The sequence below is a fragment of the Buteo buteo genome, chromosome Z, assembly GCF_964188355.1.
Source record: "Buteo buteo chromosome Z, bButBut1.hap1.1, whole genome shotgun sequence".
Taxonomy (NCBI): domain Eukaryota; kingdom Metazoa; phylum Chordata; class Aves; order Accipitriformes; family Accipitridae; genus Buteo; species Buteo buteo.
In genome coordinates this window covers 10,074,846-10,102,086 of record NC_134204.1, presented here as the reverse complement: position 1 = coordinate 10,102,086, position 27,241 = coordinate 10,074,846, and the positions used below count along the sequence as shown (strand labels likewise).

General features: G+C 39.6%; 1 protein-coding gene across 26 annotated transcripts in view; it reads left to right on the top strand.

The window, feature by feature from the left end:
* The window catches only part of UBAP2 (ubiquitin associated protein 2), a 171,086-nt gene that overhangs the window by 18,483 nt on the left and 125,362 nt on the right, over window positions 1-27,241 (top strand). For 22 of the 26 annotated variants that reach the window (XM_075020123.1, XM_075020120.1, XM_075020119.1 and 19 more), the window contains exons 2-6: window positions 6,568-6,707; window positions 10,712-10,789; window positions 12,963-13,073; window positions 16,970-17,123; window positions 18,852-18,929. In XM_075020123.1, coding sequence (XP_074876224.1) covers window positions 6,609-6,707; window positions 10,712-10,789; window positions 12,963-13,073; window positions 16,970-17,123; window positions 18,852-18,929 — 520 coding nt within the window. In that variant the 5' untranslated portion in view covers window positions 6,568-6,608. Of the gene's footprint in view, window positions 1-3,300; window positions 3,385-6,567; window positions 6,708-10,711; window positions 10,790-12,931; window positions 13,074-16,969; window positions 17,124-17,484; window positions 17,611-18,851; window positions 18,930-27,241 lie in introns of those variants that run through there. The other 4 variants (XM_075020127.1, XM_075020124.1, XM_075020107.1 and 1 more) reach the window with 3 other exon arrangements.

Sequence of the window (27,241 nt, the reverse complement as noted above, 5' to 3'; positions counted from 1 at the left end):
ACTGACTCACTGTTTTGTTTTAGAGGGTTTAGTTTGCTCTTGGGTCAGCTCACTGAACCCACTCCCTCTGCAGCTGCACGATCGTTAGTCTGATTGAAGGGAAGTAGCAATACTATGTGGTTAAGGGGTAGGGGAGCAGAAATGCCATTCCTGGTGATGACTTACAGTTTCATAGTATTAGATGTGAGCTGAAACTTGATTTTAATGGAATAAACTGTTTGGGTTCTACCTGCACTATGGATTGAACTTTGAATGAACATACAACCAGATCCCAAGCAGGAACTAAAACTCTAGTCATGGTTTTTTTGTCCCAAACTCTGCTGTCCTCCACTTGCGTGTGACTTCAGGAAGGCTATGTTAGTTCTGGCTCTAGAGGGTAATGATTTTCAACCCTGAAAAACCTGCTAGTTCAGTTTTTTCCTCAGCAGCAATAAGCCTTGCCTTTTGTGAAGTACTAGTTAATGTTTTTTACAAGCTTCCTAGTTAATGCAGTGTATAATTCAGTCTGAGTATTTGTTGCATGGGTTGACTAGGCTGTAGTTCTGCTAGCTGCTGCTTTGTTGGAAGTTATAGACACTGTAGTGGCCTTTCACTGGACACTACTCAGGGAACCTTAGGCTTCTCTGATTTTAGTGCAATTGTCTGTTTTTTTTTTTCTTTTTTAATACAAGCGAAAGTTGAATTTGGGGAAATTTAGATTTCTCCTTCAGAAATTTCAGTATGAATAAGGGCACTTGCTGCCTCTGAAGTTTGAATATTTATAAAGAAATGATGAGGGCAAGTCTGCTGGCTGATTATTGGGTGTAGTTGCCAGATTTTGATTTAAGCTAGGATAATCACCAGTATATACTAAAATGTAAAACATCTGTTAGGCAGAGACACTGGGATAATAGCAAAGGTGGATATTGTGAGATTAGAAGATTTTTTTTTAAAACTCATGATAATGATATCTCTTAACTTACCTGCTCTACTAGTGGAAAACATTCACTGTTCAGTCCCCCTTCCACATCATGCTTTTGAGAGTGGCTGCGAATACATGACCAGCCTTTGCCTAGTTCCAGTCTTTTGGAGATGAGCACTTCTTTCTCTTCCAAAACAATTCTGTCTTGTCTTTTATTTGTAAGACCTATTTCTATATTTCTTTGTATAACATTTGCTTAGGAATACTAGTTCTTGAAATGAACTTTTTTTTGCTGGTAATGAGAAATTACTGATTTCTGTAGATCAGGGTATGTTCTTAGCCAATTCTAGATTGACTTGGCAGAATAGTAATTTCAACTAACAACTCAGTGGGTTTTAAGAAAGGTGGGTAAGAGTATTCACTTCTTTATTTGGTACACTTTGCTAACACAGCTGGAAGTGTATGTTAGTTTATATGTTTGCATTGATACTCTGGCCACTCCCAGCAATCCTCTTTTCTTGGTAAAACATAAGAGCATACAGATAGTACAATTTCTCTTTCCTGTGGTGTTCAACCAGTGGGCTGGCAGGTCTACTGCTGGCCATCAATTTTTTTCCTATTTACCATAGACGACAGTAGGATGAGATATGAATCCTCCCAGGATCCATAAGCTCAGGTTCAGTCTTGTTGGCTTGGGGCAATACAGACACTGAGTAATCAGCACTGCTTCTGAAGAATACCGGACTCTTGCAAACTCTTTTCCCCTTTCAACCAGTAATAAAGGTGGTGAGGTACTTTAGACAACAGCACTTGAGGGAAATGCATTACATTGATGCTTCGCAGGCATAATTTGTATCCTCCACTCTTTTTCCTCATGCTCATGTCATGCCACTGCTGTAGCAGTGAAATCTGGACTCACTGTACACATACAGTAGTCACGCCATCATGAGACAGTGTCCTGCAGTCTTTTCCCAGCCCTGTCATTGTGAGGAATCCTTGACTGAGCAGCTTTGTGTTTAGAGTATAAAAAAGCAATCACCATTTTAAGGTGTTCACAGAGATTTCTGCACAGTGTTCTTTATCACAGCTCCTTGTCCAGACAGTCAAGGAAGTAACTTTCTTGAGACTGCCTAAGGAAAAGAGTTGAAACTGCAAATGTTTTGTTCAGCTAATGGAAGTGAATATTTAACTTCCGAAGGATTCTTGACAGTCAGGTGGTATTACCATGTGTGGTCTATGCCTGGAAGTTCAGGAATAGATCTACTGTGTCTTGCGGGACTTGCAACCCTGTCAAGTCAATTTGTATTCTGTGTATCTCTAGCTTTTCTGACTTCTTTGAGACTAAAAGGACTAGATTTCTTGCCAAAGGAAAGTCGAACAAAAGATCAAAGAAAGCATTATGATAGCTTTAAAAACCTGCTTTTTGTGTTGATACGCATTCAATTACTCTTTGATTCTTTGTCTTCCTCTTTGCCTTCTAAAATCCAAAGCAAAACCCCAACTAAATATGTTGGATGAGACTTACGGTATGGAGGCTTTGGGAGGGGGTGGTGTTTGGTGTCTTTAGGAAAGTTGGGTTTTGAGATACCAATGCTTTGGTACTGCTTTTGGAAACTAGAATAATTGTTGCCCTTCCATCACCAGGCTAGTGATGACTTATTATACAATACTCTGTCTGCTGTTGTAGTATAGGTCCTTGAGCTGAACTTGCTGTACAGGCAGAAACACTAAAACAAACAAAGCATTGAGATTTGGGATTGTTTTCCTCTCAAATGCCTATGTTGCTTTCCATTTTTATTTATTTGCTTTATGAGGAAGTGCTGAAATTTGAATTCCTTAGAGCTTTAGAAGCTAAACATACTTGAAGTGAACAATTTTCTTAACTACTGATCAAAGTTGTTTTTAATTTTTGTTTTGTTTGGGGTTTTTGTTTGTTTGTTTTTAAAGTAACTAAACACAGCCTTCCTCTGGCGGTACTAGATTACATCAGTGAAAAAAAAGGTTTACAGCAGTCTTGTGCTTCTGTTTTTTTTTTATTGTCATGAAAGGAAGTATGACCACCTTCTTTATACAACAGTTTTGGGAAGCCTGGTCTCTTTCTTTAATGCTTTCTCCTCCTTTTTTGCTAGTGCCTGGGAGCTCTGTTTCATTTAACGTGTATCTCTTCAAAATACAGCTGTTTTGGCTGCTTACTAGAGTTGCAGTGTGTCTACAAGGTCAAGTATTAACTGCTGATGAAGGACTTCTGCACTGAGCCAGACCCTGATATGGAAGCTGAAACATCTGCTTGTCTGAATATTTTTTTGATCTTTATTAAACAGATTTTAATTGAGAGTTGTCTTCCAGTCTCAAATCTTCTTTCCTCCTTTGATCTGCAGTTAAAATTTTCATCAGTTTGTGATATCCTACTCATTGCTATGACAACAACCTGCGAAACAGACTTTAATATGAGGAATTGGAGAGAATAAGAGGCTGCTTTGCGAGTAAGGAAATGTTCCTGTTCAGCCCCATCTTATTAATTAATAATATCCCACTTAATGCTTGAAATTGTAGTCACTATGGTAGTTGAAAGGCAGTGGCTATCTGCCTCCCTTCTGCCAGCTGCTTTGGTACTCTAAAGAGTAGATGGGGTGCGGTTTGAAGCCTCAGCCCAGCGGGGTGAAGACATGCCCGTGCCAGGGAGGTGCGATGTTTCCCTGGTCAGTCAGTGCACCATCGGTGGCAGAGCAGAGCCCTTCAGCTGCTCCTCCTGTGCGCTGGGGCTGGGCTGGTTGTTGTGTCTGGACACTGCCTGTAGATAGCGGGAGCCAACTAAGGGGAAATAAAATAGCTTTATTTTGAAAGCTGCCTTTATATCAAGCTGCCAATTGTGCTTTTAAGAAGACTGGATTATGTCTGAAATGGATTATAACATGTACATGTTGGCTTGATGGGGACTGTCAAACTGAGGGTGTGTTTCCACACTTGTCTGAAGCAAGTACAAGTCCATACAAGCCAGGAAGAGGCTCTCAGCTTCGCTGGTTTTCTGCTTCGGACCTGTTGCCAAATTGTGCTGCTCACGGGCTGCACGGTCAGCAAGATAAGGATCTTCTTTAAAGATCCCGTTACACTGTTGAGGTTGTTTGGCTCTGTTCCCAACAGCAGGCTGATACTGCTGTGCTGCTTCATCCCCCAGGAGTGTTTCAAACATTTGGGTGCCTGCCTTTTTTCTTAAAGTATCCTTTCATCCTGAAAAACAAACATGGCTTAAACAGCTGTGGCACGGAGACACCATAAAATACATATTAGGAGAGGGAGAAAAGACACAATCCTCTTCAGGTACCATAGGTTGCCTTGCTATCAGAAATGTAGGCTTATAGTTCAGCGTGTGTTTTACAAACAAACGGAAAACTCTTTGTTTTAATGTGTGTGTATTGCTGTCATGTCCAAAACATGGATTGCAATATTTTGAGTAGCTTTGGTGAATTTAGAGAAAATAGCATTGAAATGTATTTCAGAATTCTTAGGTACCAGAGTCTGTGTAAACATGATGTTAATTCAGAAATGATGAACAAATTGAAACCCAGTGGAGTTGTAATTTCTCAACATATCTTAAATCATAGAGGGCTAATTCCAGACAATCGTATTTGAAATTGTTAGCTTGTCTTTCAGAGAGGTTAGTTTTCTCTGTCATGTTCTCTGTTCAGGGCTTTTTTTCATTGCTCATTGTGCTAGGTTCACATAGTGATGAGTTGACCAATACTTTAAAAACCGAAACAACCCAAAGGTCATTATTAGTCTATATAACATTGGCAGTCCCATCAGCAAGGCTTATAAAGTGGATTTTAACACGAAGAGCAAAAGTAATTTCTACTGCAAACTCAACTGAAGACTGTCCTTAACATGGACAGCCATGACCAGATAGTCAGTAAGAAGTGTTGAACTTGCTGTTTAGAGTGTCTCCACATCTACTTAATATTTTGCTTTCCACAGAACATGTTGTTGCAAGTTTGAATAACCTCGGTTCTGACTGTCTGGCTTTTAGGGTATCAAGTGCAGTGCTCTGAAGGCCTGTGTGTTCTGGAGCTTATAAGGCAACAAAGTTAGACTACCTTAAAAGACTGGGAGGCAGATTGGCTTTGGTGAATATATTCATAAAGCTGGAGAAACACAGTCTTCCAGTTCAGCTCATAGTACCGTCAGTTCCTGGTAAAGGCAGGCCTTTTCTTGTTAAATATGTAAGAGTTCATGGAAATATACTTTCTCCTCAGAATTTATCGAATGCGTTTTGAATGCTTTAACAAGCACATAAAGAAATTCAATGTTGGGGTTCAGTTTTGGCCAACAGAAATGTATTTCTAAAGTGAAGAAGAGATTTAGATGATAATGGGGTTAATTGTCTTTTTGATTCTAGGTGAGGCTCCTGAGCATCATGAATTGATGTTTAAACTGAAGCACCTCATTGCAACTTTAATTGTTGAGTACCCATTACTTGTGAATCCTAGTGAGCAGTTGGGTATTGAACACATCCTTACCCATGCAATCACAACAGTTTGCTCAGTTTTCATCTGTGCATTGAACTTGGTACTAGCCAGCTTGCACTAAAGCTGCTGCCCTGACAAATTGCGTGCTGAGGCACATTCATACATTGGGGCCGCAGTGAAAGTGCTTTGCTGCTCATTTGCACATCTCCTTCTGCTCAGTTATACCACTTGCAGGTTGTCCTCAGTTCCCTAAATTTGCAGTTTTATTTCCCAGTGTCATGGGGACAGAAACCAGGCAGTTATCGTGACCGTTCTGACCAGTCAGAGAGATCTGTTTCCCGTTATCATAGCTACTATAAACCATACTCGTCAATTAGCCTTGTGTTAGATGCTGTACAAACACAGGGGGAGTAATAAATGTCTTGTTTCAAAGTAATTTTAATGGTAGAGGATGAATGAGAATGAAAACTTACTACCACAAACGGGATAGCAGTGATGTATGTGTGTAATTTGGGTTTTCTTTTGGGTTTCTTTGTTGCCATACAACAAAGGTGTGTTTAAAGCAGGGTTATAAGTAGCTTTGTAAATAATTTCTGTAAGTATGAGGGAGAGCAAAACAAAAATACTGGCTATACAGGCTAGATTTAAAGGTAAGCATCATCATTTCTCTTAAAAATGAGAGGTGAGAAGTAGAATGGGCGTTGGCCACAACCTCCGTATATGTGCAGGAAAGCAGTTTGATGATAGTAAAGAGAGGAACTGCCTAGTTTGTGAATGTGATCTTTGCGTTAACATTCTGAGTGGTATGAGAGTGATTAAATTCCAGGCATCAGAATGAGACATCAGGTATTATAGAAATTTAAGGAGTGATACAGCTGGAGCTGAAATTTCAGCAGGGTAGCAAGTAGAAAAGTCTGTATGTTAAATAATTGGAAAAAGCTGTGAGATGTATATGTTGGCTGGTAGTACAGATCTAGACAGATCCCAATCAGCTGACAAAAATGCTTTTTATCCACTGTGTTTCCCCCTTTACTGTAAAGACTGCGATAAATCCAGTAATAGTGTATTAAAGCTACTTTCTCAGGAGTCTCTGTATAGAGTTCGTGGTAAAGGCAGGAAGAGTTCAAGCTACTGCGTTTGTATATTATCTGGGTATTGAATCAGTACCCTGCCTTAACTTGTGCTCTTTTTTTTTTCTTTCAGATTTTCTATTTTGTACATACATTGTTTTGTATATACTGTATATGATGACTTCGGTGGGCAGTGAACGTACCCGGGGCACTCGGGACAAAACACAAATTTCAACCACACAGCCAACACAACCACAGAAACAAGTAGTACAGGTACGTGATACTATATAATCCTCTCTGAGTTGAAAGTGAGCATGTAATGATACGCATTTCTTCCCTTAGTCAGTAAAAACTGAGAAAAGATGGGAGGAAAAGTCATGGTCTGCTTTGGAAGAGTATGTTTGATGTCTTGCTTTAATTACTCAGTAATCCAGCACAGCATTAAGTTGTCCCTGTATTCTTGTCTCTGAAGGAGCTTTGTGTTCTTCAGCAACATTTCCTATCAGTGAGGAATTCTGTGCCTATGCCTGTGTTAGGATTTCTGTCCTGTGACCTCAGTGTCATCAGATCTCAGCTCTTCCATATGCCAGCCTCTTGATGCTAGAAGATTTCTGGTTGATAGAGGAATTCGGGTGGGTGGGAAAACCTTCATTAGATGCATTAGATACAGCATGATTCAGCATATCTGCAAGTCACAAAATCTAAACTTCTTGTGCAGTGTCCTCACAAAGTGAAATGAAGGTGGTCATCTACTAGTGGACTAAAATTGAGTATCTGTGAGATTGAAATTAAGCTCTTACCCCATTGTCTTGATTCTCAGCAGCAGAGTAGTTAAGTTGTGTGCTTGTCTGGGTTACAGAGAGTGCAAAATTTCTCTGCTCCTAGCAACTCATTATTCTATTGTCAGGTATTTCTCAAAATTTGGCTCAATTCAAGAATTGCCTCAGTTCTCTGCTGGTAGAGAGTGCATCAATCTAGAAGTCCTCACCAGGGAAATTGTGTCTTTTGTTGTTTTATAGACTGATCTTTAATATGGAGGGGGTCTTGTTTTGTTTTGCACAGTATTAATTATGTGGCCTCAAGCCCTTATCTTCTCCTTGTGTAGCAGTGCTTTGCATAGTGGTGATTCGTGCTAATGTGTGGATTTAGAAACTGACTTTCAACAGATGGAAGTCGAATTTGTTTTTGTTTTATAACAAGTAAAGCTGCAGGAGTATAGTGAGCAGATTGACAGAAGTGGTGGTTTCCCCTTTTTTGACATTTGCGAGACAGCAGTGGAGTACTTGGCCCAGTTTTGGGTTCCCTGGCACAAGACAGACATTGGCAGATGGGAGTAAGTCCAGCGAAGAGCTGCGAAGATGGTTGAGAGGCTGGAGCACAGGATGAATGAGGGGTGACTGAGGGAACTGAATTTGTTCAGCCCTAAGAAGGCAAGGCAAGGTCGTAACTTCTATTCAGATACCTCATGAAAGGGTGTAGCAAAGGTGAAGCCAGAGTGTTCTCAGAGAGACAATGGCACAAGTTGGAATACTGGAAATTGCAGCTGGTAAAAGGAAAAAATACTGTTTACCATGAACACAGTCATGGATTGGAGAGGTTGTGGGATCTGTGTCTGGCCCCAAGCAGCTCCTCTGATGGGACATGGTCTCACTGGGAGGTTGCACTGGGTATCACTGGAGGACATTTCCAACCTATGTGATACACTGATTTTAAGCATTAAGTCTTACAGACCTCTTTCTGCATTTTGTCTGCTTATTCTACTTCTTGTGTAATAGATACTGGTTTGGTCAATTCAGTGGAAAAGATGGTTATTTAATATACAGCAATTATGTTTTAGTGCATCATATTTTTTTATTGTTTAGATATCAGATGGACCTTCCTGCTTAGTCAGGCTTTACAGATCAACAGAAACGTGGGATTTTACTGTTTAATCACCACTGATTCATTTTTCTGTATGTATAATAATGTTTTTTTTCATTGTCATAATATTACATTGATAATCATTTAAGTTATTTAAGAAATTACATTGCAGTTCTTCTGGATAACAAACATACCATTTATTATAAGATCTGGGCCTATTACTGTCACTTAATTTTGTGTTTTGTATGCTTCTTTTTCTGGTAGTTCAGAGTTATTAGGAATTTCTTTCACTCTTATGCCACAAAGATAATATATCTTGTAAGGTTGAGTAAAGTTTTAGCTGTTCTTAAGATGCTACTATTTTCTTAGATGCAATTAAAACTTAATTATACTCTTTTATAGGATACTACAATGTTACTTGTAATGATGGTGCCTTAAAAATAAAGAACCACCATTCGCTGGGAAAAAACCAAAACTTTGTGACACTGATTTGGTGTTTGTGTAGTAAACACATCTTGTGGGTTTTTGTTGTTGCTTTTTTCTTCTGAATCTTCAATTCCATCTGGATGTAATCCACTGGCATAAATATTAGCTAATTCTAAGCTCTCTGCTTGCACAGGAAAACTGAAGATACTGTCACACATCTGACATTGTTATAAAATATGTATATTTTTGTCTTCTAACATGGACTTGAAAAAAGTTGGTTTACGGAAAAGGTGTATCTTAATGATTTCCTGTTTCTGATCAAATATGCTGTCATGTCTGTACAGAAATTACATTGTCTGAATGTTTTTACTCTGGATATCTTTAAAGGAAATCTCTTCACTAGGTTAAAAGTTGTAGTGGGCCTGAGGCAGCTGAAGGCAGAGCGAGAACATGGATCAACAAGGCTTAATTCCTGAAACCAGCAGACCTTTTGTTTTTGTTCTCTGCTGAGCTCTCAGCAGTCACCAAGAAGGAGCTCCTTTACACAGAGCACCGCACTGACCAGAAGGCTTTCGTGGACGGTGGCACCAGGGCTGGTGCAGGGAATTCCAGAGCAGGCTCTCCTCTCGATTACCAAGTGGAGTGACGTATGAAGCTGTCAGCATGACACTTTGAAAATGTTAGGTAGTGCAGAGTACTTAACTCCATTACAAACGCTAATTGTCTTGGAACGTCGCCTCTGAGCACAGCAAATGTCGCTTCCCTCAAGGAACTGTGACAGCTGCAGTAACTTCTCAGAATATAAGCAGCTGGTGGTATACGGTGGAGTAATTTTTAGACTCTTCTCAGCATTTACACGCAAGTTTGTATTTGTGGTAAACTCCAAAAGCAAAGCAGTTTGAGCCCGATTAAGTCTGAACTTGTGAGACACAGATTTTCATGTGGGTATCCTGTGAAGTGAGACTTCGAAAGGTTAGATTCAACCAGCTGCCCAGGATGAATCCTTTCTGTCAAGAATTTCAGCAGATGAGGTGGTCCCCTTCTCAGTGAAGAAGTCTCTGCAGTATGTCAACTCGCATTTCAGGTCCTGGCTCTCTTCAGTAACAGCCTTCTCTAGCACGAGGCAGAAGCTTCTGTTTGAGCACTAATCAAATAGGTCCAGGATCACGTAGCATAGCGTTCTCTTTGGTATTTTCATGGGAGTGCAGTTCAAGTAGACTGTAGATGTCGCACTACGAAGAGTGACCTGTATGATGCGGCATTAGTGTTCTTCAGTTGCTTTCTCCCTGGGGCAGCTATAGCCTATTCGGATTTAGGGCACTTTACTGCCTCCATCCATTTTAGTCTTTCAGCTTTTGGAGAAGTTGCCAGCATGGATTTGTGGTCCGGAAACCTTACAGAAGCACCAAGTATTTCATCAATAACAAGATCCCTTAGCAGTTTTCAGAGACCAGTATTTGTTTATAAAGAAAATAAGTGCGGCTGTTCACTGGCAAAATCTTGAGGCATGACTCAGTCTCTTTCCAAGTGCTCATAAAACTAGAGTCAGGTGGTTGTTGGGAGAGTTGTGGAAGGTAATGTGAACAGGAATCATCAAAGATGTCGTTAATTTAGAAATACTGTTGCCATTTTATTTTGATAAAACTTTAACTCTGGAGTGGTAAATACTAAATAAAAGTAAAAGTAATAATATCAAAGTGTAGGCTTCTGTGGTAAATTCTATTTTATTATATGGTTGTCGTGTCTATGTGGTGACCTTTAACTATGGTTCAAACTTATTGGAACATGTTGATATTGTTTCTGTCCCAGCTAACTCTTTAACTATAAAATGAGCATAGAGGAGATGTTAATCCCTTCCCTGTAGCACCTCTGTGCTTGTTGTGCATGTTCTTTTTGAGAATCTGGAGAAAAAATATGGTGACACTAGGAGATACTTTTAAAAAATACATTGTTACCTTTTGTGTACTTTATTGCATGTTTGTGTTTTTCAGGCAACAGCAGAACAGATTCGCCTTGCTCAGATGATCTACGATAAGAATGACGCAGATTTTGAAGATAAAGTGAAACAAGTATGTTTCTTGCGGTACAGAGTTTTTATGCCCTGCAATAAGGTGCTCCAAAGCTGGCTTACATTTTGGAGCTAGAGCATCTGTTTCTGATTTAGATGAAACCTTTTTCAGAAGGATGTAAGTTTAACTAGGAAAAGGTGCTCTTACTGCACTGTGAAGTCTGTTTACAAGAAATTGTGTGGTAATGTAGCTCTGGCTGTGTAGTAATATTGGTGTATTTTCCTCTATAGACAAGCCTGTAAGCCAAAACTCATCTGTGCTGATGTCTCTTCCAGACTGTATCTCTCTAGTATGGTCCTGATGCTTAATGATTGTCAGAATAAAGAGTGCGTTCAGCTTGTCCACATGTACATGCGCATGGGAAAAATGTCACCTGTATAAACTGAGTTTGCTAATATCTTGGCTGTTTTTCAGGAAAAGTGAAAATCTAATCATAGCTTAAAGGTGAATTGAAGTGTTATTTAAAAAAAAAAAAAAAATCTGACCTCACAGTTCTGTGTATGCATTAAAATGACAGAATTACACTGTGAAAATGACATCTCACACGATTTCCTCTAGAATGCTGAGTTTTGGGTGTAGATGCTCAAGCTTCCATTAGCCGGTTATGGCTGAGACCATTAATAAAAGGAGTACTGAGAATCTGGGTCCCTGTTCTGCTGTGGGTATTGGTGATTTTGTCCTAGTGAACACATCATAACTCATGAAGAACCTAGGAGTACATCCAGAAGGAGAGAAGAATTAGCATGAATGCGTTAATGCAGCAGAGGACCAGATTTCTTGATTTCTTTTCCTTTGTAACCCCTCCTCTGAAGCTTTATTAAGTGCTTTTTGTTGTTCTTGTTATAAACTTGTTCTGTTGCTGTGCCAGAAGTGAAGCTGGTACTTCCTGAAGCCAGAGGACCCTCTTCAATAGTGCCTGTAGCTCTGCTGGTGGGAAGGATAAGAGTTAAGTTATGCATAGGAAATCTCCAATATTTTACATTGTGCATATATATTTCTAGCTAATGTAGGTTTTTTCGTTTGGGTGAAGTTGCTGGATGTCCCATGACAGACTGATTATTTCCATCCCACACTCCTCAGGATGTGCACTGCAGGTCCACAGAGCATAATTCAGTAGTAGGTCTCCTTAAGCAGCCATCGCTTATGCATCCTGTGTGGCCTTGTGCTGAAATGGATCAAGGGAGCTGATCTGGCTGAAGAATAACCTTTTTCTTAGTCTGGATGATTTTCCGTGTTCTCTGCCATGGCTTACCTTGTGTCTGTTCTAACGCAGTGGGATAAAGAGGGGGATGTTTGATGGGGAGGGAGGGAGGATGATACTGAAGCTATCCTGGTCTTTTACATCTTGAGTCAGGGAAGTAATTGTTCCCCTGTACTCGGCACTGGTGAGGCCACACCTTGAATACTGTGTTCAGTTTTGGGCCCCTCACTATGAGAAAGACTTTGAGGTGCTGGAGCGTGTCCAGAGAAGGGCAACAAAACTGGTGAAGGGTTTAAAGCACAAGTCTTCTGAGGAGCGGCTGAGGGAACTGGGTTTGTTTAGCCTGGAGAAAAGGAGGCTGAAGGGAGACCTTATCGCTCTCTACAACTACCTGAAAGGAGGTTGTAGCAAGGTGGGTACTGGTCTCTTCTATCAAGTAACTAGTGATAGGACAAGAGGAAATGGCCTCAGGTTGCACCAGGGGAGGTTTAGGTTGGATATTAGGAAAAATTTCTTTACTGAAAGGGTTGTCAAGCATTGGAGCAGGCTGCCCAGGGAAGCAGTGGAGTCACCGTCCCTGGAGGTATTCAAAAAGCGTGTAGACAAGGCACTTCAGGACATGGTTTAGTGGGCATGGTTGATGGTTGGACTCTATGATCTTAAAGGTATTTTCCAACCTAAATGATTCTACGATTCTATGATCTTTACCCTCTGGGGTGACAGCATTTGCTGCAAGCATAAAGAAAAAAAAGTGTGAAAGAGACTGCTTTCTTGATTACCATTTAATTTGTGTTTCACCCTGTCTCTTGTCTGAATTCCAAGAAGATGTGTAAAATGGAGATACCTTTATTTAGGATTTTAGTTGCTCTAACACAGTAGCTATGCACTTTCTCAGAATCTGTGGTGGTACTAACTCTTATTTTCTTATAATGATAATTCAGGTATTTTAACATGTGTGACTTTTACTGCCAGCTTATGGAAGTGACGGGGAAAAACCAGGATGAGTGCATAGTGGCACTACATGATTGTAATGGGGATGTGAACAGAGCAATCAACATACTGCTGGAAGGAAGTTCAGACACGGTAAGGTTTTACTTTCATACTTGGCTTATTCTGTTTGCTGCGTCTTTCTACTTTTAAGAAGTGATTGAGAAAGTTGTATTTTGGAAGCTTTCGTTTTCTACGTCTCCATTCAAATTCTTTTGAAGAAATGGAGACCATGGCAACTTCTCTACTGCATGGGGTGAACCTTGAAAATGTTGTGGGTGTTCAGCTGGTCTCTTGCAGAGTCCTCCAGCTTTTATTTACATGCAGCAATTTTAACTCTGCAGCAGAACTAGGTGCTCTGTCAGACAGGGGCCAGTTTTTTTGCTGCCATGTTTGTGGTTACTCTGTAGCACCTCCACAACCCTGAGACTAAGCTTTTGACACAAAGTGCAGTCTCTATAATCCTGAAGGGCAGGCAGATACTTCTAAGTTGTGCAATTTCTGTAGATGTGCATTGCCAGTATTGAAGTTGGAGGAGGTTTCCACATCTGAAAGTTGCATTGATAGTGCTACTAATGGCAGAAGAGAATACAGCTAGTCGCTCCTTTCACTATGTTGCTAATTTGCATGACTTCATTGAAAAACAGGAGGAGACTAAACAATGTGTAAATAACAACAAGTAATGTCGCTTAGGATGTTGCACAGAGCAGTTTTTTATGCCAAGAGATATCAGGAAAATATGTCTTGCTGCAGTTGAAGTTTTTGCTGGAGGGACTTCTTACAGTTTATCTGAGGCAGTAAACTAGATTCCATCTCATCTAAATTGGGAAAGAAACCTGGACTTTCTTTCTTAATGCTGAACATTGAGTATTTCCTGTGATTTGTCAGGATGTGTACTCTGGCTTATTGTTAATGAGGAAACTCACCCCCTACACACTCTACATCTAGGGGACATACCATTCTGAGGGGACTTTCTTTTCTATGCCCTTTTCATTTGTCAGAGTTGAGGTTATCTAAAACACAGAAGTATATAATACTGAGCAGGCTGGCAAGTTGGGAGTGGAAGAGAGCATCTCACCTTGATTAAATCTGTCTTGGTAATGTGCTCATTTTGTTTTCTCTTGTACTTCTCTTATTTGCCATTTTCTAGTTGAAAATAGTTTTCTGGTTGATAGAGAATCTTAAATGCTTTTTTACTTTAGCAAATTGTTATAAGTGATCGCGACATGGAAGAAGCTTTTTGAACTCATTTAACGATTAGATGCAACATATCCTTATGTTCTGCTCTTTCAACAAATTCCCCTGAACCCACTGCTCTCCGCAGACAAAATCAACTTAGAAGCAAATACAGACAACTTAAAGGGCTCAAGGAGGAAGGAGTATTAACTGAAGGGCGTGAAGAAATTTATTCTTCTTTATGGAAGTTTGTGGGCCTCCAACTTGAAGGGGTTTAAGGCCATTATACTCCAGAACAGTTTAACCATGGATTTGATGTAAATTTGGAAGCAGAGGTACTACTAGTTCTCAATGCTGATTCCCAAATCTTTTTTTCTAGTTTTGCTCTGTTTTAATGCACTAGAAGGTTTTTTTTTACCTCATTTGGAAGAAAATTTGTCTATTGAATTTGAAGAATTAGAAGAGCAAGGAGTGATAGCTAGAATGTCTATTTATAATTTCTTTGGTACTCTGCCAGTTTTATCTTTTTTTAATATTTTTTTTTTTAATGCTGTTATCTTTAAGGCTTTATGCTGTGTGACTTAGTCTTCATGAAGACTTTCCACCTGCAGCAGTTGTGACAGCCTGGCTTTGGACAGATAGAGGCTTGTGGATAGGAGTAGAGAAGGGCATGTTTCTTTGCCCAAGATTTCCATTCATTTAACTTCCTACAGGCTTAAGATCCATTTTATGCCTGACAATGTTTTACTTCCTAAACCTTTGAAGATAGAACAAGGAGACCATTCAGATTATTCTTCTTTTCGTCTAAGATCAGGCAAGCAAGAAGGCCTCTCTTGCATGTTTTCGAAGGTCAGGCCCACAACTGTCATTTGGGTTGCCTCAGGCATCGTCAGCTGAAATTGTAATCAGTTAGCTCCCTTACAAAACCAGGCAGCTTCGACAGTCTGTGATGGATTCCCATGCCCAGAGGCAGCACCATCCTCTAAAAGGACGTGCCCAACTTAACTTCTCAAGGCTTCCCTCAAAATTACATTGTGGTAAAGCATGGATCTGATGCTTTCATAGTTGTCTTTTCACTGATCCTTCCCAAGTCATGTAAAACCTTACTAAGGAGAGGCTACTTGCTCTTAAGCTTTGCAGGATCATCCAGTTCTGCGTGTTTCTTAAAATGGTCAAAGATCTTTTGACACCATGCCCATCAGTGAAATAGTAGTGCATTCTGAAATATATATATATATAGATTTGGTTCTATAGTTGTCAGTGCATTTATTTTTCCTCCTGTGAAGTGTCTCTAAATCTCTAGGAATGTTCTAGTGTGTAATGCAGTTACACAGGCAATGGCAGGTGAAGCAGTATGACCGTTACTGGAGGAAACAGTTTTGTGTCACACAAATAATGTGTTGTTGCTTAAATGCGTAGTTTTGTACTTTTAATCTGCATTGTCTGCGCTTCATCTAAGTTGGTTTACAGCAGTGTAGTCTTCTATACTGGAATTGAAATTGAAATGTGATTTCAGCCTTCTTTCTCGCCTCTACCATGGCAAAAAATAGAGAGAGAGTAACCGTTCTCTTAGTACTTATTCTCTCAAAGGAGACACTGAAATACTGAGTTCGTACTTGTAAACGGGGTTGTTCTTTGCTTTCTCAATAGCATTAGTTTTCCCAATTCTAGGCAGCTTAGACTAGCTGGTCATTGCCTACCTCATGAGGTCTTTTGAGTTGCTGCTGTCTGAATTGAGAGGAGATAGGACAGGACCTAAAAGTACTGATAGCCAGCCTTTTTTGTTTGATGCAAGTGCCTGTCAGAGGTCATGGCTTCAGTGCTTCACAGTTGATGGCACCTTATTTGCATATGCAAATTTCCTGCTTAATTACCTTACCTAGACTATAAGCTCGTAAAGATGGGGACATACTTACAAACCTATTTGCCATCTTAATGGTTTGCAAATAATACCTTTCTTCTTTGCTTTGCAGCTATGGCTTAATAGACTAACCATGCAATTGCATAATATATATGAGGTGCTGTGCTATTCTTAGCAAATGTGTTAGTCATTTTATTTTCAACTCCTACATATTCTCCTATGGAGCCAATACGATCCCTGAATTTATTTTAAAGATGGAGTTTAATGTTAGGAGTGAAGCCTGATGTTTGGACCTTGGTCCCTTGTCTTGTTTAGACATAGTTTTTCCTGTATTTTACTGTGTGTGATGGGCTGTAGCTGTTAAGAGTGGATGGTCTAGCTTACCATGGCTCCAGTTTTCCTGAGTTGTTCTGCCATTCTGTCTCTTGGTGCTTGGATTCTAGTACATTTGGATACTGGTTTTTCTTTTTAATCCCCCACCCCACCCCCGCCCCCTTAGGCTGTGTACTTATTCTTATCAGTGTCTTGTTCAATGACACTTTAAGCATTTTTTCATTTCCTTGGATGAAAAAGATAGCTCTGTGCATGCTTCCTTGCTAGATTTATGAAGGTAGTTGAGAGGGAAACTGTTGCTTGCTTTGCAGATTTTCTGCGTTGTGGTCATATCTAGGCTTCCTTGAACTAATAAAAGTCCATTATAGCCAGAAATATTTGGGATTCTCACATTCCATAAGAAAAGCCAACTTCTAAAACTTGTTTCTTTCTCATTTCTTCCCAGAAATACAGCCTGTGTTTCCGTTTGTAACAGTGTAGTTTGCAAGGTATTACATATGTGATGTTACACAAATACCTGGGGTATTTTTCCATGAACTGGAAGGGTGTGAGGTGGAAGTATGCATTGAGAGCTATCTCCTCCTTTTTGACTTTTGTATCTAATTATCTTCTACCCAAATAGACTTCTTGGGAGACTGTAGGGGGAAAGAAGAAAAGCCTTGGGAAGGAAAGTTCAGAAAACAAAGAGAACAGAGAAAAAAGAGTGGACAGAGAAGTGAGTCGTGGACGAGGAAGTTCCAACAGACGAGGAAGAGGAGGCAGCCGTGGCCGAGAGTGTATGTATAGTGGTTCACTTTTAAAGATGCAGACAATTTTCTTGCAGCTGAAACTGGCTTAGTTAAGAGTGAATGCTTGATGGACTAAAGCACATCCGAGCTATAGCTCAGCGCTGAAGCAATCATAACTTGTTTGTGTGACAGGTATGCCTGATCTGTCTATGTGACTTGGTTTTGGGATGGTCTGTTCTTGTTCAGAGACAATTTAATTTAAATTTATGTTTTTTTTGATTAATTGATCTTGTACAAATTGTTGTTCTTTATGTTTTAGAATTGATTCTTTGTAAGACTGCTTGAGAGCAAGTATGTCGCTGCACAGCTGATACACTTTTTTGTTTCTTTTAATAATAAATTTATCCAGCTTTGACTACATCTCCTTTTATGAGTGGGAGAACCTGAAGATGTTCTCATCTTCTCATAAGGGGAATGAAAAGACTGGGATCATTATTAATCTCTAGCATATATTACTCACATAAGCCACCCAAAGGTGAGTTTCTACAACAGAGAAAATTCTTTGTGAGTTGAGACATTAAAAAATTTGCTACAGTTTATACGGGTGCAATAATATATTGTACAAAAGCTAACTGATGTTTCCAAGTTAGGTAGACTCACATTAGATCACCATTGGATATGTGTTGCTTTTTTCACCAAGTTTTATCAGCAGTGTCAAAGCTGCACACATTGCCTGTAAGGGTTGTACACAAGACTAATAGATGAGCAGAGAAACTGGAATGAAAACAGTATGTTTACCTTTTCACTTAAAAGCAGGAAAAATATTTACAATATTAGCCAACTCTTCTAATTCATTATCGGAATACATTCAAATATCCTGCCAATGAGGACATTGTGAATCTTTGTAGAATAGAGTAACGTCAAGATAGGAAAAAATACTAATAAAACTTGCAGCTGTGCTTAGAACAAATTGAAACTGCATCCATCAAAATGAAAGTAAGGGGCAGATTTTGCCAGAGGCAGATGCTGCTTATCTCTTTTTGTAAACTGGAATTAAAGATTTTTGAGATGGTTACCAAATCTTGATACTCTCTTCCCAGCTTTATGTCCAAGCATTGATGATTTTGTTGCTGCCATTAGGAGAAGTTGTGCAGTACGAAATCTCACCAGCATTTTAAGTGGCCAGTTGTTATTACTTTTTTTTCTTCTTGAAGGAGCCAGCCATCTTTCAGAGTACCCCCTCAGCAGTTTTCAGCAAAATTGTTAAGTTGCAGTGCTTTTCTAATGCTTCACCTTCACCCAGCTGTCACCCCTCTAATTTAAATACAGAGGAGAGTTCGTTCAAGTTTCCCAGATTGTACAGGGATGTGGTATGGACAGACAGGAGAAGAGTTGGTGTTCTTGGCTATCCCTTATTCTTTCACTGTTGCCACCCAGCACGTTATCAAGGAAGCATAGTATGAGGCAGCTGTATTATACTGCACCTTCTCCTCACGCTGCCCACCCCCAAGAAAAAAAACACCAAAACCAACAACTAGAAGTGTGTCTGCTAAGGGACATTTCCCTCTTATTAGATATTTTGCTTTCTAATTGTCCAGTGCAACGTAAACATAACTTGATTGTAGCTAGGCCCCCAAAGAAGAGAGATGACTGAGATCTGTTGACCAGCCTACTTTAAAGCCTTGCCTTTTCTTTTGGGCTTCAGGTTAAGCAGATGGCTCTATGGTCTCATGTATGAGTCTCTAAAGCATCTCTTAAGCTGTCTTCTCTCCGCAGTTAGAGCCGAAGAGAATGGAGTGGACAACAATCAAGGAGACAGGCCTTCGGACCGTGGGAAACGTGGCCGTGGGAGAGGTGAGATGGTGGCATTGGTGTGGGACTGGCACTGATTTCATGTCCTGAAATGGAACTCTCCCATTTATTTCTTTAAACACTTCATTTTAAGCATTTGTTGGTTATCCTTTCATTCCATAAGCACTTCAGCCACCTTTAATTTAGGTACCTCCCCCTCCCTTACCCCTTGTCATGTCTTGTTCTCAGTACAACTTAAAAGAATTGACATAAATCACCATCATGGTAGCAGGCTGGTGTGCTCTGGCTATGGGGAGCTGTTTCCCCAGATTGACTCATGCCAGCCGCCTGTGAGTGGGAGTGCACTGGGCTCCTCAGGATGTACCTTGGCAGCAGGAGAGTACAAGATTCCATCTGTAGGCCTCTCAGGGAGGGATTTGATGTGTACTTGTGCCGTTTCTTTGGGGTGGATACGGTTGTCAGGCTTGCCTTCTGTTTTTGGTAGCCAATCAGAGAAAGAACAACCTACCTTAGAGACTTTTTGGTAAGAGAAGGAATTTCACATGGAAGAGCTGATGAGAACTAAGGAAAAACAATACTGCAGGGTCTTAGGTAGAAGTCCGATCCTGTCCTGTAGAAGAGATAGGAAAGATGTTGATAATAGATTTGATGTGGAATCAAGTGATGTGCAGTTGGTTTGGATTTTCACAAGTTGGAATGGCAAGAGGCTTGTTTTTTCTTAAAGCAGGAGGAATGAAAATGAGTAACCTAGGTATAGTGCACCTAGTATGGGGAAATGGGTATTAAATGAGTTGAATTGTTAAGCTGCACAGCAGAGCTAATGTACTTTAGTAATGTCTGACTCGTGAAAAATTCTGCCTTCAAAGGACTCCTTTCTTTTTGGAATATCCAGTAACAGAGGCATTCAGCAACAGGCACGTTCACCTTCATTGTCTCCAGATCTGCATCTTGAAGGAGTGGAAAGATGCAAAGACATGTAGCTTCCAGAGAGAGGGTTGTGAGAATGATTCAGTTGTACCTGTGAATCACCAAGTACCAAATGGGAGGGTGTGGTATAGTTCACAGCTACAGTTTTAGGTATGTTAGCACTGTTAATAGATGGAACGTAAGTCTTTCAGTATTTGTTTTATAAAATAATCCTTTATACTCAAATTATAAAGATAGGATTTTTTTTCAATTGTTGGGTGAAACGTAAAGGCTCATTTCAAATACAGTCTATTTTTTGCTTTGTAATCTTATGAACAATACACTGCTTTTGTTGTCAACACTGTAGCTCTCTAGTTGAATATCATATGTCTCAATCCAAAGTGTTTAATCATCAGATCAAACAGACATAACTGACTGAAGAAATTGGAACAACTTCAATTTCTGTTCACAGAACACATAGTATTGCTGTATCTCTCTACCAAATATTTTAGACTGTACGTTTATGTGAGCAAAGTATCTTAATGAAGTGTTCTCAACTGTCTGTGATAAACCTGTTGAACAACTTCAGGATCATTATATTACAAGTGTGTGTATTCTGTGGCAGGAAATACCTAATTTAATTTTATAATGCAAGCTCTTGAAATCTGCAGGGAGTTGTATAAAGTTGTGTATTTCACTCTCAGTACTTCAGGGATGCATGACCTTCTTCCTTTGGTTATTAGTAGAAATAGTAAAAAAAAGCTTCCTGCCATTTCATTCAGTAGTCTTTCTTTACTGTTACACAGAATAGTGAAATGTGGGATAAAGTACTTCAGCTGAAAGTAAATAGGTTGCTGGTAATCACCACAGAACCCTTTTTTAGAAAAGTTTCATGCATAGTGTGTGTAGGAATCTAGGCATTGGGTACAAAATTAGGGGTCAGCTAATATCTGAGCAATGCACTGTCTCTCTATTTTAAGCTACATTCTCAGGCTGGAGTTATCTTACTGGCTGCTTTCTAGGGGAAGATTTGCTGGGCCATCGTATTGCTGCTTCACTGTAGAACAGCCTAATTTTAAGAAATTACATGCACTGAAAATAGCAGAAATGGGATTGACACTGGGGTCATAGTGTGCTGTTTACTGAGGGGGAAAAACCCTGATACTGAGTATTTCTGCTTTGGTGCTGTAGGCACTAGCTTTGTTGTGCAGTAAATCTTCCATTAATGACTGTGTGTGACATTCCTTGCAACTTTACAGGTTAGTAGGTATACAGTGTACAAACACCGCTGGTTGCTGGTATGCAGGAGATGAAGGATTTGAAGTAGATACGTATTATTGACTGATTAACAGAAAACAAAAATGTATCACAGGATGTGTTTCAGGACACAGTTCTGGAATTGCTCTGCCCTTAATTTTTGCTTGCTAAACGGAGGGTGTAAACTTTGGCTTGGAAACTATTTCCAAAAAATTTCTTTTTTTAAGATCAACTTCCCATCTCTCTCTCTTTTCAGAACTGAATTTCTTGAATGAGCTTAATTTAAATGTGTATGTTCTCATTTCATGTGGGATAGAGTTAATTTTCTTCTTAGTAGCTGGTACAGTGTTTTTTGGATTTAGTGTGAGAATAATGTTGATAACACACTGATGTTTTCATTGTTGCTAAGTAGTGCTTATCCCAAGTTAAGGATTTTTCAGTTTCCCATGCTCTGCCAGCAAGCCAGTGTACAAGAAGCTGGGAAGGGAGCATGGACAGGACAACGGACCCGAACTAGCGAAAGGGATATCCCATACCATAGAACGTCACGCTCAGTATATAAACTGGGGGGGAGTTGGCTGTGAGGGGTGGATCGCTGTTCAGGCATCTGTCAGTGGGTGGTGAGCAATTGCATTGTGCATCACTTGTCTTTTCTTGTTTTGTTTTTTTTGTTTTGTTTTGTTGTTATATTCCTTTTCATTACAATTATTGGTATTATATTTTATTATTATTGTTAGTATTAAATTTTATTTTACTTTAGTTATTAAATCATTCTTATCTTAACCCACAGGTTTTACTTTTTTTTCAATTGTCTTCCCTGTCCCACTGGGAGGGGACAGGTGAGCGAGCAGCTGTGTGGTGCCTACTTGCTGGCTGGAGTTAAACCACAACAGTAAAAAATACTGTAATGGTGATGAGTAGTAATTGCATCAAAGTGTTTATATTTGTATGTCAGTGTTGCAAGGATTTATAACTGTCTGGAATGGAATCTGGTGAAGGAATTATGGAGGAAGATGGTTATGTCTTTAGGATTGTCAGCTCTAGAAATGTTACCTCGTGTTTTAATCAGCTGCAGTGTTATATAAAAATTGACAAACTTTACAGGCACAGTTCTGTTTTTTTATGCTACTGTTTATTTTGCTGTTCTCACATCTTCAATTTCAAGTGCAGGTCTGGTTCTCCCACTGTCCTCCACCCCATGTTGAAAAGGATGTGGTAGAGCGAGAAAAGGCTTTTGAAGGTACTGGGAAGACTGCATTTAAGGGGTGTGAGGAACAAGCAGACTAGGACTACTCCACCTGCAAAAGAGAGAGCTGAGTAGGTGTATGGTAGAGATCTGTAAAATTTTGGTAGAGAAGGTTCTGTGGGGAAATCAACTGATTACTCCAAGTATGCAAATGTGGGAGTATTAAATGAAGTCAGTAGGTTACAGGTTTGAAATGAACTTATGAAGGTGGGTCTTCAAACATGTAGTTAACCTGAGGAATTCCTTTCAATAAGGTGTTGTGGGTGCTGAAAATTTACACCCAGAGAGACCTGACAATTTCATCCTAAAAAAGAACCACAGCAAGAAAAGGAAAAACCACAGAGGGTTTTGATGTGTGTAAATTATCTTTCGCTGAGGAAGTCTGAGCCACAAATAGTTGAAGACCAAGAGAGTGTCCAGAGAAACTGCACTGTGGCTTCAGTTCATGTACTCCTCCCTAGATGTCTAATTGGTCATAGCTGATAATGGGATAGCAGGTGGGTGAACTTTCAGGCTTGATTCAGCACAGAAATTGTTACAAATTCACGTGTAGCCATTATCCTGGTTTGCAAAGTGAAAATGGATTTGTCACTTTTACTTCTGTTCCTCTATTCTCTTCCTCTTCATTCTTCCAGAGCAACGTGAGCATGCCATAAATGTGGATGCTGACAGGGAATTTTTTTCTAGCAAAACAGAAATAAAAGTGAAAGGGAAAAATACTATCTTTTAATTTTGGACTTAAACAGCATGATGAGAAGCCTTTCAACTACTTGTTTTTTCTGCTGGCTGTATAAGAAAGCAAATCAGCTTATCCTTTTTGTAAATATCTGACTATAGTCCAGCTTCTGTTCTTGGTATCTTTTTTTTTTTTTAATGTTTTTTAGATAAGAAGTATGCTATCCTTGAAAAAATTGAGCTTCTGTAACCAGAATTGGATGTCTAAACATTTGCTTGTTTTAAAAGCTTAGCACAGCTGGCACAAACTGTATTTTGGATTTCCTTTGCCAGAACTAGTAAGGATGTTGGTTTTTTAAAACATGAATGTCAATAAGACCTTCTGGAGGTCACAATCTGAAGTATGTTTAGTTTTGCTGTAGTTGGTTCTGCATTGGTTAAGGAGCTGTGTGTGTCCTGTAATTTTTTTTTTTGAGATTAACCAGAACTTAGTTTTAACATAAGTTATTTCTTTTAAACGTAACTTTAGAGTTGAAAGTTTTGTGCACATGCTTCTAAAAATGGTTACTAGAGTACATGCAGTATATAAAACTGATCCAATGCTTCTAGCTTTATGATGACTGATAAAACAAAAGTGATTTGAATTATTAAATATAAATTCAGTGTTTGTTTTGGTAGTATGGAATACCCAGAATACAAACTTTCTATACTTAGCCTCCTTATCTCTTCATAAGGCTTAAGCCTCTGTCACCTCTGTGTCTGCTGTGAGGATGACTGGCTCTGCATTTCCAGAGCAGAGATCAGGGCTGTTCAGTTACTGTGTAGTTGGAGATAAGCACCAATCTAGGGTGTTGCCTGCCCTTCCAGTCTGCATTTCCTTTTCCTTTCAGCTGTGCTTAGACCCTTTCTTAAACTTAAAGTGTCTTCATCTAATTTAAACCCATCTGTGTGAAAATCTGAGTTTTGAATAAAGCACCTGTGTTGCAGGGGAAGGATTTAGGTCTGCAAGCTCAGCAAACTGGATTTTCTACAGAATAGGCTATTAAGTTAATGGGCTAGGCCCATCTGAGTTGTGGTACTACACACTTTTCTCATGCTCCCATGTAATGTGTGTTTGTTTTGGGGGAAGAAATGTTGTGAATGAGATGAATGATTCTTTCCATGCATGGACGGTAGCAGAGTGAATACTTGATTGTGTGATTATGAGTGTTTTGAACTCCCAGTGGATTTTAGTGGAAACAGAAAATCCCACCACCTGCCTGGGTCTAAGTGTTGACTTCTCTAGAAATCATTCCAGAAAAGAAGATGGCTAATGTGAACCTAGTCAACTGAGGGAGATGTGCTGGAGAGCAGGAAAAAATCCCCAACAATACATAGTTAAACAGTTACAATGTTAAAGGAAACAAAAACATGTTTTAAATAGTTCATTGTTTTAAGTGATGTTGGATAGGGGTAGTAACAGGAATGTTGATCAGAATCAACTTTAAATGTAGTTCCCCAGTCCTGGATTCCTGGAACAGGAATGAGTACGCAATGCTGCCTTGATACTTTAGGCTGTTTGTAGATCCAAGTGTAAAGGAATGTGGAGAAATGTTATGAGGGTTTATATGAGGCAGGGCAGTAATTTTGTTCTTTGCCTGATGCCCGTCAGTTGCTTTTGTGTTCCACATGCTGATTAATTGTAAGAAAATCTATTCCTTTAGACTCACTGGAAGATTTAATGAGCTACAGCCAAGTCACTTGTTCTCTTATTGTGGGTAGATAAAATTGTTGATAAGAAGAATTGCTGATTGTGAATTACTACAGGAAAAAAATTTGGTTTTGTATATGGTGACTGTTGAGATCTAACAACTTTTTAGAGTAGTGTTAAAGCTATACTTTTTATGTTACAAGCATACACTGGCATTACCGCTGGGGGAGGGGTTGGTCCTGTCTGTCTCTGGTGCATTTGAACTGTATCAGAAGATTCATCTATGTTTAAAACTAATCAAGCCAAAAAAGAAAAAACAGGGGCAGGCAGCATGGTAGCTGGGGACAACAGGTTTTTTTGGTGACTTATCCTGGTGTAAAGGTGACTAGTTTTCTGGTATTTAACAAGTAGGGAACTGGTTTGGAGAGCTGATCCAAAAGTGAACTAATAATTTAGTTTTCTGATAATACTTTTCTGCTTGCTCACTGGTATGTGCAAAACTGTCAGTGCAGAAAAGAGAGTAGAGCTTGTGATCACTGGTGAGGAAGACCTCAGTTGATTTAAATGTATTTATGTTACTGTGGGATTGCATGCTCAGAATTTGGGTCCCTGCTCTGAATTGTGGTGTGAAGCTTGATTTGCTCACTGACCTTTTGGTCACTGTTAAAAAGCATCAAAAGTTTGCAAATACCTGATGGGCATTCATAGTTGCTTCATGACTAACTTCTCTGTGTTAGAAGACTGTGCCTTCTCATTGTTTTAAGGCTGTGTTTTAATTTTGGCAGCTGAGAGAAGTAACTTTTCTCAGCATGAGAATTTAAGAAACTATTAGTGATCTGGTTGTGTCAAAAAGAATACCAGCCCTTCCCCCTGTTTTCTTGCATTAATGACTATGATGTATGAGATTCCATGTCCAAGTTAGGGTGAACTTTCAGTGGTGAGTACTCACTGTCCCGTATTTTGAATTAGTTCTTTGTGTCTTTTCTAGCTTTGAATTTAGTGCTTTCTGTAACATTGCTGGTGTGATACTTCCCTTTTGTCTTCATTAGAGTGCTTTTTGTTGCATTTGTTGATTAAACTTAATTTAAGTTCAGTTTTTAGAGAAAGCATAGACACAGCTTTATGAAGTTAAGGGAATCCACTTGAAATTCAAGTTCAGGATTGACTTTCAAAGTGATCTGGTATAAAACCCCCCCTTGCTGGCTAGCAGTCTAATACTGTGCATGGAACTTCAGGAACAAAATTATTTCTTTCTAGCAATTTCTAAAATTGTTAGAGAATCTTATTGCTGTTTTCAGCAAGTAGTTTATTGTGCCCATGCTGGTATGGCATGTTACATGTGCCTTGCTTGCAAAACTTCATCATCTGCTTAATATGCTATGTTTATTCTTTCAGGCTTCTGCACTTGGAAGGCTGGGGAGACTTACCTTCTCTTCTAAAATCTATTTGTACTTTCATGCTAGCTATTCCAGTTAATCTCTCTGTACCTAATGTCTAACTCACTGAAGAATATTTCTGCTTGACTGTTTCTGTGATTCACAGCTCCCAATTGTTCTTGTAGCTGAACTTGTCAAAAATCTGTTGATCTCTCTTCTATGCATCATTCGTAAATGGTGTTTAATACTGTATTGATAGCTGTAGGAAGTAAATTTATTACACAGATGGCCCCAAGTAAACTTGTTTAGCTGGTTCTGCTCTTAAAAAATTATTTTCTGGGCAGAAGCATAATCCAGAGTGCACTGACTTCTGTGCCTCTGAGAGCTGTGATCTTGTTATGCCATGGATCAGCGTCCCAGATTGGGGATTTTAGGTGGGTGAAGGAGAGAAGAGCAGTAGAATAGGTAGGCTAAGCAAGTAGGTTCAGAGGCTGAGTTACAATCAGTTGGGTACAGTGGGGTCTGGGGTACTGTTGTATATGGCAGAGCTAAGAGCACGACTTCACATGTGGGCTTGGTGAAGAGGGATGGCAATTGCCAGGTTGCAGCTGTTGTTACCTCTTTCCTAACCTCTGTGTGTCTTCTCTCCAACTGTTTGCGAAAAGAGAGCAAAAAGGGGAAAATGTAGAGATATATGTAAGGTCTGGCCTAGAATCAGACCTTAATTCTTCTGTGTTCTTGTCCCGCCAAAATACTGTGTCGCTGTCTGGGAATCCTTCCTCTGCAGGTTTCCATGGTTCCTCTTTAGCTAGCCATTGCCACCTTGTATAGGATATGGGTAAACTCTTTTATCAAAATGTGGGTAAAGCTATCCTGCTGTTCTGATGCTTCTGAGAAGTCCTTGAAAATGTAGGTAGTAGACATTTAGAGGCCCAGAAATATCTTTTAACACTTGGACAGTGAACTAGGGTAAGGGGAGGAACGAGTGGTAAGGGGAGAGAAAGCAAAGTAATTAAAATAGGAACTTCCTAATCTGTTTTTACCATGCCCTGGAGTTACTGTTCTTACTCAGTTTAGGTTGTCCCCTGAAAATAAGGGGTAATTTTGATCCAGATTCGAACAGCCTGTCGTGGGTAATTCTGATGTTTAGAGAACCATTGTGTTGGTGACTTAGGATTATAACTTTTGTGCTCTGGTAAACTTG